Consider the following 12,906-nt stretch of genomic DNA (forward strand, 5'->3'; position numbering starts at 1 on the left):
CTATTTTTACAGAATATATGTTATAAGTATTAAATTAAGATTTTATTACAGTAATGGCCTACAAGAGTTTTAATATTAAGTATTATTAAGTCTATTTTATGACTCAAACATTTCCACTGTAACTTTATAGAATAGTTAAAATATATCCCATACTAAATTATATTTGAAGGACCAGATATGACATTATTATTATATGATATTAGTAATTATTGAATTCAGTATATAGTTGAAGACCTTATTAGATTAAAGTTCATGATATGTGTTCAATGGGGTAGAATGCTACAACACATTTTCTAAAAGTTTAATAACGTCTAGTACCTCGTATAGGTCATGAGCTACGAAGTGATATTGCGGAAGCAACGCTAAGAGGTAAGTAGGATGATCATATAATTGTATGTATACTGTAAATGTTATAAGTGTATGAAAAATGTGATGTTATCTACGCTACGCTACAAGCCAAGCCGAGGTTAGATCCCTTTTACGATCTTCGATTAATTATGACAATATGCTTGTAAGTGAGTCTATGTATGTATGGATTGTTGTTTGACGGATTGAATGTTATTAAAATCACATGAATGCCATGTAATGTTCACGTAGTATTCAAGTCATGTATACCATGTAATGTTCATGTAGTAGTTAGATCACGTATGTCATGAAATGTTCATGCAGTAATTAGATCATGTATGCTATGTAATGTCATAAAGTATTTAGATCATGTATATCATGTAATGTTCATGGAATGTTATGCTTAGACCCTATTATGCCATGCCATGTTATGCTATGTCATGTATAAGAGTATGTCATGCAATATTCTAGTGATTAAATCATGTATGCTATGTAATGTCTTGAAGTATTTAGATCATTTATGTCATGTAATGTTCATGTAGTACTCAGATCATGTATGCCATGGAAAGTTCTGCTTAGATCATGTTGTGTCATGCCATGTTATGCTATGTCATGTACAAGAATATGCCATGCTAGAAAAGTCCATGAAAGTCCAATAAAGTTGATGCTTTAAAGTAACACAGACCCAAGCGTGTTCACTACAAGTGATGATAAGCGATGCCACGAACCCAAGCGTGGTTCACCACAAGTTAAGTGAAACACGGACACAAGCGTGTTTCACTCTATGTTATGACACGATATACAAGTTAAGTGAAGCACGGACTCAAGCATGTTTCACTCCATGTTATGACAAGATATGCAAAGTTAAGTGAAACATGGATTCATGTGTGTTTCACTCCATGTTATGACAAATTATGCAAGTTAAGTGAATCACGGACTCAAACATGTTTCACTCTATGTTATGAAAAGTTATGCAAGATTAAGTGAAACACGGACTCAAGCGTGTTTCACTACAAGATAAGTTATGCGGTGTCATGGACTCCAGCGTGGTTCACCATATGTAAAAAGTGAAAAACAAAATGAACAAGTCATGTATGATTGTTAGAAAGCACATGTAGTCAGTCATTTATACAATCATGTTTCATGTTTGCCATGACTATGTCTGATTCCGCTCATTTTAATGATGAATAGATATGCTATGTGAATCTGTGAAGATATATGTATGTATGTAAAGTTTTTCAGAAATTAAGCCTATGTTAAATTAAGTTATGTTTACGGTATGATTGTGAATCTATGATGAACTATGTATGTTATGAAGAGTCTTCAAAAATTAAGTCTATGCTAAGCTGAGTCATATTTACAGTATGATGTGCTACTTATTGAGTATTCGACTCGTTTTTATTTATTTTTCTGTTTTCTTCTATGTTTAATTCTCACAAATAGTGATTATGATAAAGCAAAGCCGGATGGCCAAGAGTAGATCTAGTACAAAGACTTAGAAAGGAACCAGTGTTATCCACACAAGAATTAGATTTCTATTATGTTATTTGAAGAAAAGTCATTCATAGGACTAGGTTATGTTCTTTTTACTTTACGTTCAATTTCAAGACAATTATGTTCAGTTCAATTTTAATGTTTTTGATGCTTCCCAATAAATGAGGTACTTTTCAAGATTTCGAATCTCTTCACCGGGCATCATGTTATGAATGTTAGTAATATTCCTAACCTAAGGGAAGGGGTTTTACAAATTTACTCCACCATCTTCTTGCACCGAACACCAAACCCTCTGGTTGTTTCAGCCACCACAAGAGACGATCCAATAGCCTATCTCTTGCTACTGTAAACCGCCAACCCACATGGAAGCTGCCAATCAAATTCCCTCAAGTCCTTCATATCAGTTCAGTATATGGCAGTCTTGGTACAGCCCCTTTAACCTTCATACCAAATATTTTTGAGACTTGCTTGGATATAGGAGTCACGGGTAGAGCTTAAGAAACCTTTTACTTGTGTTTTAGTCTATTGTATGTTGGGTAAATTAAATGGATTGTGTTGTATACGTTATATATGGTTGGTATTGAGTGATGTTATGGAGGAGTTAGAATGTGGTGTTATGATCAAGAACTGGAAGTGTAATTTGAAAATATGAATGGGTTCTAATAGTATGAAATGGGTTGAAGTTGCATGTATGTTAGAGGGGGCAAATTGAGTATGAATGGGAGAAGGGTTTTGAGAAGATGAATGAAGTTTGGTTTGATATATGTAATGTAGTTTTGTGCTAAATTGTGTATGAATTGAAGGATTTTTGTGCATTGAATTTGGATTGATTTGTAAGGCATGGATGATGTTGTAATGTATTTTATATTAATCAATAGTATTGTGCTGTATATATTGTATATGGTTCATGTTGGATGATGTAATAGAAGTGTTAAAATATAGACACTCAATTGAGCATTAGAACTGGAATGATGCTGTATTGGAATGATGCTAGTGATGTATAGGGCCATGGATTTGAATGTAATGAGTTGGAAATGTGTGGCCTTAAGGGGTCCTTGGTTATGACCTTGAAGTTAAGAATGTGTAGTGAATGGAGAATGGAGGCTTGTCTAGGAAAATCGTATGGTTATGGGTAGTGATGTAAGTTGAACCACTTGGTTTATCATTAATATTGATGTGCACGAAATATTTGAGGTTATGAACGATAGTTTTTTTTTATAATTAATAAGAGTTTTATTATCAAGAATAGGCATCACCCAAGTACACAAGAGGTATACAAGAGGAAATACCTACATGCACTAGCTAAAAAGACAGAACAGACTAAAATAAATCCAGAATATCTTCACCATTCATTACAATAGCCTTAGCCTGAAAACATAAATTTTTGAAAAAAAATTCCTTCCAGCAACCATTCTTTATCTTCAAAACATCTCTCATTCCTCTCTAGCCATAAACAACACATCAAGCACAAAGGAATGATAGTTGGCAAAGTGTAATAAACACCATTCATTACACCACATGAACGATAGTTGGCGAAGTGTTGTAATTAAATGTTTAAGAGCACCTATAAGATATAAGTTATGAAGTCTTGGATGTTTATAATAATGTATTTAATGAAGGATGCTACAAGCTTCAGAGTTAAGGCTAGGATTGCTTAGATGTATGGAGGGTTAATTGAATGATGGCATGGGCTTAAGTGAAAAGAGTTCATGAATGCTAAAAACCACGTGAAAGTGAAGGTTTAACATGTCAAGGGTAAATTCTTTAAGTAAGTCAGAATTTTATTTTTAATTAAGCACTTGAATAGGAATTGACGTAATGATATATATGTGAATGTAGGTGTCATCTGACACAAGAATGAATAAACTGCATGAAGTGATGGAATTTCATGGATTACCAGGTAAATATATTATCTTCCTACCTTTTCATGGTTTTGTAAGTGAAAATGAAAGAAAATAAAAATAAAAATGCAAATGATATATGTATTAAAGTTTTAATGTTATATATGCATTGGCCTTCCTTTAGTAGCCCCTTTCAATTGCACCCTTATGATAAATTTAATGCATGATGTACGATGGAATGGATGTTTATTGAATGTTATTTCATGTTTAATGTATTACTATTTTATTGATGAAATGAATGATGATGATGAGGAAATGAAATGAAAGAAGGAAAGTAATCAAAGGAATGAAAGAATGAATGCATGGAGAGTTAAATGAGGGGTCAAATTGTTATGAGGTTATGGTACCAAATGATTATGGGTGAATTGCAATGCCAGGGTGGCTCTCTAGGTGCACTTGGTGATGACCATCTCAATGGACTGGGTTCCATTTGTCAGTCCCAGGTGGAACCGTGGTCACAAGGACAGCTAACCATAACGCACTGGAGTACTAATGTGTACCCACGTTACAACAAGAGTGCTTTCAAAGATAAAACCTAAGTATGCTGTATTATCTAATGGGAACTTGGCTCATTTTATTCATTGTATGTTTTAAATGTCTCAAGTAATGAGGACGTGGATGAGCAGACAGACCAGATCTCTACGAAAAAACCTAGTCCAATCAATAAGTGTTTCAAACTTAGGATAGTTTTGGATCTTTTAAAATATTATGATATTATCCAATGTAACAACCCAATCCAATATTAATAAGGATGGAATAAGGATAATTTTATTGGGCCTAAATTAGGTTTGATGGTCCATATTGGATAAGCCCACGAGCTATTCTTTATTAAGGTTGGCTTGGAATTTAGAGTTTATTTTAAGACTTGTTAAGGTTTAGTGGATGATTTTGGATGGAATTAATGGGCCAATACTTTTAGGACGCCCACTTTAGGTTTATCGAATAATTTTGAATAGGTCTTGTGCCCAAAATTTATTATGGTGGATTAATGGGTTTTATTGGGCCAATAATTGGATTAAAGCTCATTTGATATTTATGGAATAAGTGGACCCCTATTTAATTGGTATTAGGCCCAAGAATTTTTTTAAAAGCCCAAAAAGTATTTATTGGACGAATTGGGCTCATTTTCAAATTTAAGATCGGTCCATTAGGGTTGCTAAGCGAATTAGCAAATGAAATTATAGGCAAGCCCTATAATATATTTGGGCCATTTAAATGGCCCAACCCATTTATTAGAGCCTTAATAAGGACCCAAGTAAGACTCTAGGACCCATGGGCAAAGCGTATAAAAATTGGACCAGCCCAAGACCCAAAACCATTTAAAAGCCCAAACTCGATTCCTCTCACACTCAAACCCGTGTGCACATAAACCAAGCCCCATACACGTAAAAATATCATCCTCTTCTTCTACTAGTGTTGCCGCAACATGATCTCCCTCACGCATCAACCTTGCCTTGCCGTTACTAGCAATGGAGCAATCGTCAAACAGCACCCCTTCTCATTCGGTTTCAAGCAGTGTATCTAGAGAAGTGATAGTGAGCGCCACACTGCACCACCGAAGCTCTCCTTAGTGCACCACTGCCCTTAGCCACCACCATGTAGCCCGTGTACCTACACCGCCATAAGCAGCCAATCAAGAGCCTCACACCGTGTCTACACCCACACGTTACACAATACCTCTCCTTTGGCTCACACCGTTGTACCCCACCGTTCACCACCACCAGACTAGCCTTAAACAACAGTGAACCACCACTCTACACCCTCGGTTACAATTGTCCTAGGTTATGGTATGGCTCTCTCACTTTAACTATCAGTATCAGCTCTCTCTCTCCCTCTCTCCCTCTCTCCCTCTCTCTCCCTCTTGCAGTGACTATGTATTGGCATATATAGGAAGATTGATGTCTATGTGGGTTGTTACTTGTAGAGGATTTAAGGTCATGAGATTATGGGTTGGTTTGAGGTTTATACCAATAGGTGTTCATGACTTGGGACACGAATAGGTGGGTTGCATTGGTTATTAAGGTGCAGCCTTGTGATTTTATGTATGTGATCAGTTGAAGTTATACATTGGGCCCAAGAGTTTGTTGTGGTTTTATGTATAATTGTTATTTTATGGATATGTAGGTCATAGGTGATAGGTTTGGGTGAACTTGGTTCATGTTGCATGGTTTTATTCTTTTAAAAGCAAGGAGAAATACATAGGTCAAAGGGTTTAAGTGGATATTATGCACTTAACAATGTGTATTTTATGGGTCAAGATTTCATGTTCGCATGGACGATGCGAGTTTGCATGGGAAATATTACAAGACCAATTTATGGAGTTTATGTGATTTTAGGATTTATGGCATTAGGATGAGTCGTTTGGACGTGAAAACTATGAGGGTTTAGTCATTTTGGTGAAAGGATATTTTTGGGTGTCATGTGGATATTTATTTTAAGGACATAAATTATTGTGAGGTTTTAACGGCTAGTTTGAATATGTGCGCCCAAATGATGGTTATGATGAATTTTACGAGCTTAAGGTCGAAAGAAAGGTGGTCACTATTATTTTATCAAGGTTAATGATTTATGAACTACAAGCTGAAATAGGTTAAAGATTTGATGCAGAGTCAGCAGTTGGATATTTGAATATTTACAAGGTCAAATGGAAATTATTTGAGGACACATCACAGGTCGAAGGTCATGGGTAGTCTTATTAAGTGAAGTTCTAAGTCTCTTCAATTTAATGGTGCCCTTAAAAGGAAATTGACGTAATGACAAGTTAATTGTAGGTGCCAAGTGACATGAATGTGATATGACTGCATGAAAGGTGTTTTTCTGCATAAAGGTGATTTTTGCATAAGGCTCAAGGTAAGTGAATATGCTCATACCCTTCTTACTGCCTATTATAAACAGAAATGTCATTTTTGCAATCTATGCTATAAATACATGATTTAAGGATATATGTGCATAGGCCATTCATTGACAAACTATGCTCGTACCCGCATTATTACATGTGATGCATGAACGGAAGTGACTGAATGTCTGACTGTGTATATATATATATATATATAGATAGTATCACTAATATCAAATGAATAAAATATAAGAAAGGAAAGGAAAATATACTGAAATGCATGTTTGACTGTTTGAGGTAAAATACTTATTTTATAATAAAAATAGATGTAACCAAATACACTAGATGTATACAAGAGAAAAAAACCTAGCCCATAATAGTAAGCCCTTAATGAACAATAAGCCCATAATAAGGAACAACACCCAAGAGGGAGAAATTAGAACCCTATCCAATCTACACCAAGCCCGATTGGGACAAAACGCGCCTCCCCAAAGCAAAGCAAGTCACCATAAATACCCTAACCCCTTGTTTCTCACATAACTAATACTCCACCCGAAACTCCCTTAGAAGCTAAAGAGGATCATTCTACGTAATCTGAATGATCCTACGAGAACGGAGGAAGGCTTCATAATACAATTGGTCCTGCCCTCCCTGTAGTCCTCCCTCGACTTGGACTAGCTCCCTTAGCATCATAGTTGATTGCCCAAGTAAAACGCTATAACTCTCTGCTCTTCTTATATGTCTTGATTTTGTTTCAAGTAAGCGACTTGCCTCGATTGTAGTGAGCAGTGCTATGAATTGGTTGTCAAATCCTCCACATGTAATCTCCACACACTGTTGTATCTCATTAACCTTTTGCAAAACTCAATTCGATGATGAACCAACTATATTATTTATCGGTGGAAGAGATAACAAGGGACAACATCTTCCCCAAACTCAGCTCCCAATTGTACACCGGGCCCTAAATATTCCTCCTCACAAGGCACCAACGGCAAACCCATAATTTCCTCCACACCATCTTCTGCATACAAATCTCACACCTCCTCAACAGCTCCATTGTTGCTATCACAAGATGCCTAAAGAGATACTGACAAATTGGTTCTCTCCATCATGAGTGGTGAGGCCATGGTCGCCATTGGAGGTTTTGGGTTGGCGACAAGTCCATAAAGGGTGGTAGTGAAAACGGTACCATAAGGTTGGGGTGGATGACAATGATGGAATGTATCACTGGCGGTGCACCTAGTGATGACCCATTCTTGAGGAGGCTAAGTTCTTATCTGCTAGTCATGGGTAAAGCCATGACCGCAAGGATAGATAATCCTACACGAGGGTTAACAATGTGTACCGGCCATAAGGTTAAAGAGTAAAGAATGTTAAGGCATAATGAGGCTTTATGAGGTTAAAGAGGAAAGAATGTTAAGGCATAATGAGGCTTTATGAGATTGATTGTGATTGAATGCTAATGTATAACTGAACTATATGACTGAGGAATTTATATATATATATATATGTATAAATGTGCATGAATGTGAATGTGACTGCATGGCTGAAAACCTTTATTCTTATATGTTTACAGCATGAAGTAGTTCTGAGTATTCGACTCATTTTTGTTTCAAATGTGTGGCTGTCCCAAGTGATGCTTAAAGTGAGGTTTGAGGCTGCAGGACGTGCCTTGGCTCAAGGAGAAGAGGAAGAGGCCTAGATCATGTCTAGAGGTTTTATTTTATACTTTTGATAGAAAAAGAATTGAGAAATTTTCTAAATGCTTCTGCAAACTCTTTTAATTTTATAAAAGTGATAATTTTATGAAAGTGAATCTTTTGTACCTGGCGCATTGTTAAGAAGAAAATGTGTAACACATAATGTGCACAATGGCAATTAAGAAAGATATTAAAGAATTCAATATTTTTTAATTTATCCACAGAGGCACAAAGCATATATGCAGGATCAACATATAACAGGTGAAAGAATAGATGACCATCCGATTACAAAGAAACCCATTTTCTTTTCTTTTATAGACTAAGATGCAAGTAAACAGCTAGTAGACAAGTGAGGATGACGTGAAGATAACGATAGTCTCATATATAACTTCTTGAGGAAACGAAAGAGAAGAAATTGAGGGCACACCTGGCCAGCACCAACATCGACAATGGTATGAGCTCTTACACTGTCAGCAATTGAACTAACAATAGCAGAAAGAACTTCTACCTGTTAACAAAGTTGATTTCATACTTATCAAAAAACAAAGTTGATTTCATGAATAATATAAGGACCCACATTCACAGAAAAAGTGAGAATAATCATAAAATATGAAACATGAAATTAAGAAACTGAGTAAATCAGTGGCCTACTTCATGTTTTTTCTTCATATTCATGCCCTGAGCAAGAACGCTATTTACTGAAACCATGTGCATGCCAGGTAATGACTGCCAGAAATCAAGAGCTTATCTAGGTTATGTGTCAAGACAATGAAAGGGAACAACAAATATGCAAAAGAACAATAATAAATTGAAGAATTAAGCATAACCCTTGAATTATGTGTTTAATTGCACTTTCCAGGATAATTTTATTACCAACAAAAAAAAACAATGAAACATAAGTGTATCAAAAGCTTAACAATGTTAGCAAAATGGGCAAACTTTTCTACTTCTCACAGAATGAATAATGCTTTCATTAACAGTATTTTATACAATGTGTGGAGGAAATTAAAGAAACAAAAGCAAACATTCTAGAATTTGCGGTTTTCTCTCTGTCTCAACATCAAGTGTGATACCCCATACAGAGTGAGTATAGGAGGTAAATGGGATCCCACATTACTTGGAACGGAGAAGTTCTTGCTCTTTATAATGATTCTAAAGACATCTATTCCGTTGACTAATCCTCTTAGAGTATAGCCCAAATGTGGCTTGGGCCTTCCTTGGGGTGTTACATCCAGTATTCTAGATATTCTTTTTGATAAGTAGTATTCTAAATATTCATCACTGCCTTCTTTCACTAATTAAGGTAGAATAGATCATGCTCTCTAATAGCTTAAAAATCTTTGTTAATCTGTGAACCAACCAGTTGAATAGTAATTCATGTATATTTTGAATAAGTAAGATAAATTTGTAACCCCTTATATGATTTGGGGAATCATTATTAACATTATTACCGTGATTGCTATTATTTCATGTGTGAACTTTGGTTATTATTTTATGTTGGTTAATTAGTGAGCCATTGGTAACCATGTCATGATAAGATTTTAATTTTAGGAAGCTAACCCGGCTTTGGATATTTATTAGGTTTTCACCCATTTTATTGAGGTCACATAGGAAGTTTGAGATTTGGACCCTAAGGGATGCTAGGGTTTGAATTATTGGGTCTAGAATTGAGTGGAGAAGAAATTGGGCTAGGATAGTAACCTAGAACCCATGAGAGTAAGCCATTTCCCCATAATAGCTCAGCTAAAGAAAAATGATATTCTCACCCTAACCCACCTTGTATGATGAACTCATTCCAAGAGGGAAAGGCTACTATAAGTAGGGCATTTCTTCTTCCCATACAGTTCCTTACACGCCTAGACCACTTCACAAGATGGAACTTCATGTATTTTAAGCGAAAGACACAATACATAAACTATTACAGTTTTGAAATAATTTGGTACCAATGAAAGCGTCTACCAAACAACAAGAGACCCGGACGCTAGCGCTAAAACTAGAAATGCAAAATGGTTGGAGGGAGTGAGGGGAAGAGAGAGTTTATGTGGGTGTGTGGCCATGCTACACTACACTGTATACTACTTATAATTTGCCAAAGAGAGAATTTGTCAAAGCAGTTAATTATAGAAAAGCATCAATACTTGGGCATCATCAAAATACTTTGAAAAGTAGGAAACAACTCATTTTTTTCAATTTTAGCACTGACAACTAGTATTATGCCATGACCCACACCACTACTAGCAATCTTTACACATAATAACTTAATGGTATGACAAGATTTGAAAAAAAAAAAGGGAACAATAAAAAAATATTGTCAAACTTAACCATATGAGATTGAACCTATTATCCCACACTCCACCTCTTACATATATGAGAGTAGATGTCATTTTGTACAAAGAAGTTTGGCGATAAGGACCAAATATATGATTAATCCGATTTACAAAATCGGATGTACATGCCAGTATCTCACATTGGTGTGTCAAACTCTCACCATCTACAAATCATTTTCCATTTTCAACTGATTATTCATGATTGTTGTTGATTTTTATCTTTGAATGTAGTTCTTGACCCTTTGTCACGGGAAGCACAATTAGACTCTGACTATCAAACAGCATGATCTCCAATAAATTGCAAATACAAAAGAGAGATACATACAAGTTTACACAAAGTAAGATGTCAGCAGCAGGTTGAAAACACCATACCATGTGCAAGTCCGCCGGCTCTCTTGGAAAGACAAGAGACCTCAAGTTTAGTACAAAATCCTTCAGTGAAACAGGCCAGTGATCCTACCATCAATGTGGGTTATGATCAAATGACACTATCATATTAACACAGGTACTAGCTGTAACCAACAGCGTATACCAACGGCAATAAATTAATCCGTATCATTGAAGACAACTAAGAATGCATGCAAATATATCAGACCTACAAAGAAGAACCAATGGCATAGGCTATGGGTATAGTTCCAATGGAAGCCAGCCAGTCAAGATGAGACTGCATTTGAACATTTGAACGTTGAATTGAGTTGAGTGGAGGATATAAAATATTGTTAAAAAAATATTTTTTGATATTATTATTATTTTAAAATTTAAAAAAGTTGAATTGTTTATTATATTTTATATTGATATTTGAAAAAATTGTAACGATGAATTAAAATGAGATTACCTTCCTAAAAGAAAATTTGCGATTAAGAAGAGCAGACCTGGACCACTCCAGAAGGAATAAGCAGAAGATTTTCGACAGGGTCCTTCCTCAGGCAATCCATCCATTCTTTATCAACAGCTTCCCATTGTCTATCCTGGTAACATCATCAATTTTGTCACAATTATAGGTAATGACTCCCCATTCGGCCGCCCAGAAAATGAAAAGGAAATTTTGGGACCTTGAAGAAATTGACCACGTGACTATGTATCAAGAAGGCATAGGGTCTGAGGAAGTCGATGATGGCGTTGATCCATTGGAGGGTGTGTGTAGCAGTGTCACACGAGTACTTGCAAGTCCCGCTCATTGTCGTTACAGACGATTGAGACGAGGAACCGATGATACTGCGTCTCAATTATTGTGAGTTGGATTATTATACAGGAAAATGATATTAGGTCGCCTCATTTTGTGACTATTCATATATTTTATTTTATTTTTTAAATTTTTTATTTAATAGTTAAATAAATAATTATGAATATATTAATATTTTTTACTTTTTATTTTTTATTTTTTATTTTTTAAAAATATTTAAAAGATATTTGAAAAAATATATAATTTACATTAAGAACACACCCAATAATCAAACCTAAGTGACATAGTTGCACTACCTTATTATATAACCAGTTATTCTATAATCTATTTGTGTCATTGATATAGTGTAAGTGCTAAGATTTAATTGTATAATTTAAATTTTAAAATTAAATTATGTTATGTAAATATTTTATTAAGTATGTTTTATCTATCTATTTGAATATTTTATTTTTCAAATTATATCATGTAAGCACTTTAGTTATCTTATATAATAACTATCAATATACTAGTGCATTGCACGAACACCTTATATACAATTTCTATTAAAGTTAGGCTTAGTTTGGATATAAGAAGTATTTCATCTCATTAATTTTTTTAAATTTTTACACAAAATATAATAAATAACTCAATTTTTTCAAATCTCAAAATAATAATAATATTAAAAAATAATATTCTAACATTATTTTATTCAACTTTTATCTCAACTCACTATCTAAACCACACCTTAATGATAACAAATTAAATTTTTAAAGTTTTCTTTGACTTTTGTTTTAATTTTGATATTTTTGAATTCTTACAAATTTTAGTTTATTGTAAAGTGGTCGTATAAATGTGGACTAATTGTTAGGCCTATTTGGGATTGTGTTAAGAATCTTAAAAAGTATTTAAAAAGTCTTAAAAGCTCTTTAATGACAAATCAAATTGTTTTGGCATTACATATTAAAGTACTTTTTAATATCAAATAAGTTAAAAAACACATTTGGGGATTTTGATATTTTTCTTTAAACATGTTTTTTTGGATAATTTGTAATGTAATTCAAATTTTAAAAAGTGTGTCAATGAGAAAAAATATCTATACAACTTTTAGATAATTATAACTGTCAAACTTTTAAAGATATAA

General features: G+C 34.4%; 1 protein-coding gene across 13 annotated transcripts in view; it reads right to left on the bottom strand.

The window, feature by feature from the left end:
* Nucleotides 1-11,837, bottom strand: part of LOC108995674 (protein RRNAD1) — a 61,085-nt gene extending 49,248 nt beyond the window's left edge. For 7 of the 13 annotated variants that reach the window (XR_004800830.1, XR_004800829.1, XM_035687308.1 and 4 more), the window contains exons 1-5: nucleotides 11,656-11,837; nucleotides 11,476-11,571; nucleotides 10,976-11,059; nucleotides 8,928-9,002; nucleotides 8,704-8,784 (exon numbers count right to left, since the gene is read on the bottom strand). Coding sequence is in view for 11 of the 13 variants with exons in the window: in XM_035687308.1 (XP_035543201.1) it covers nucleotides 8,704-8,784; nucleotides 8,928-9,002; nucleotides 10,976-11,059; nucleotides 11,476-11,571; nucleotides 11,656-11,781 (462 nt within the window). In the remaining 2 variants the exon portion in view is untranslated. Of the gene's footprint in view, nucleotides 1-8,703; nucleotides 8,785-8,927; nucleotides 9,003-10,928; nucleotides 11,060-11,198; nucleotides 11,268-11,438; nucleotides 11,572-11,655 lie in introns of those variants that run through there. The other 6 variants (XM_035687304.1, XM_035687310.1, XM_035687312.1 and 3 more) reach the window with 6 other exon arrangements.
* Nucleotides 11,838-12,906: the final 1,069 nt, after the last annotated feature.

Source organism: Juglans regia, chromosome 2, assembly GCF_001411555.2.
Source record: "Juglans regia cultivar Chandler chromosome 2, Walnut 2.0, whole genome shotgun sequence".
NCBI lineage: Eukaryota > Viridiplantae > Streptophyta > Magnoliopsida > Fagales > Juglandaceae > Juglans > Juglans regia.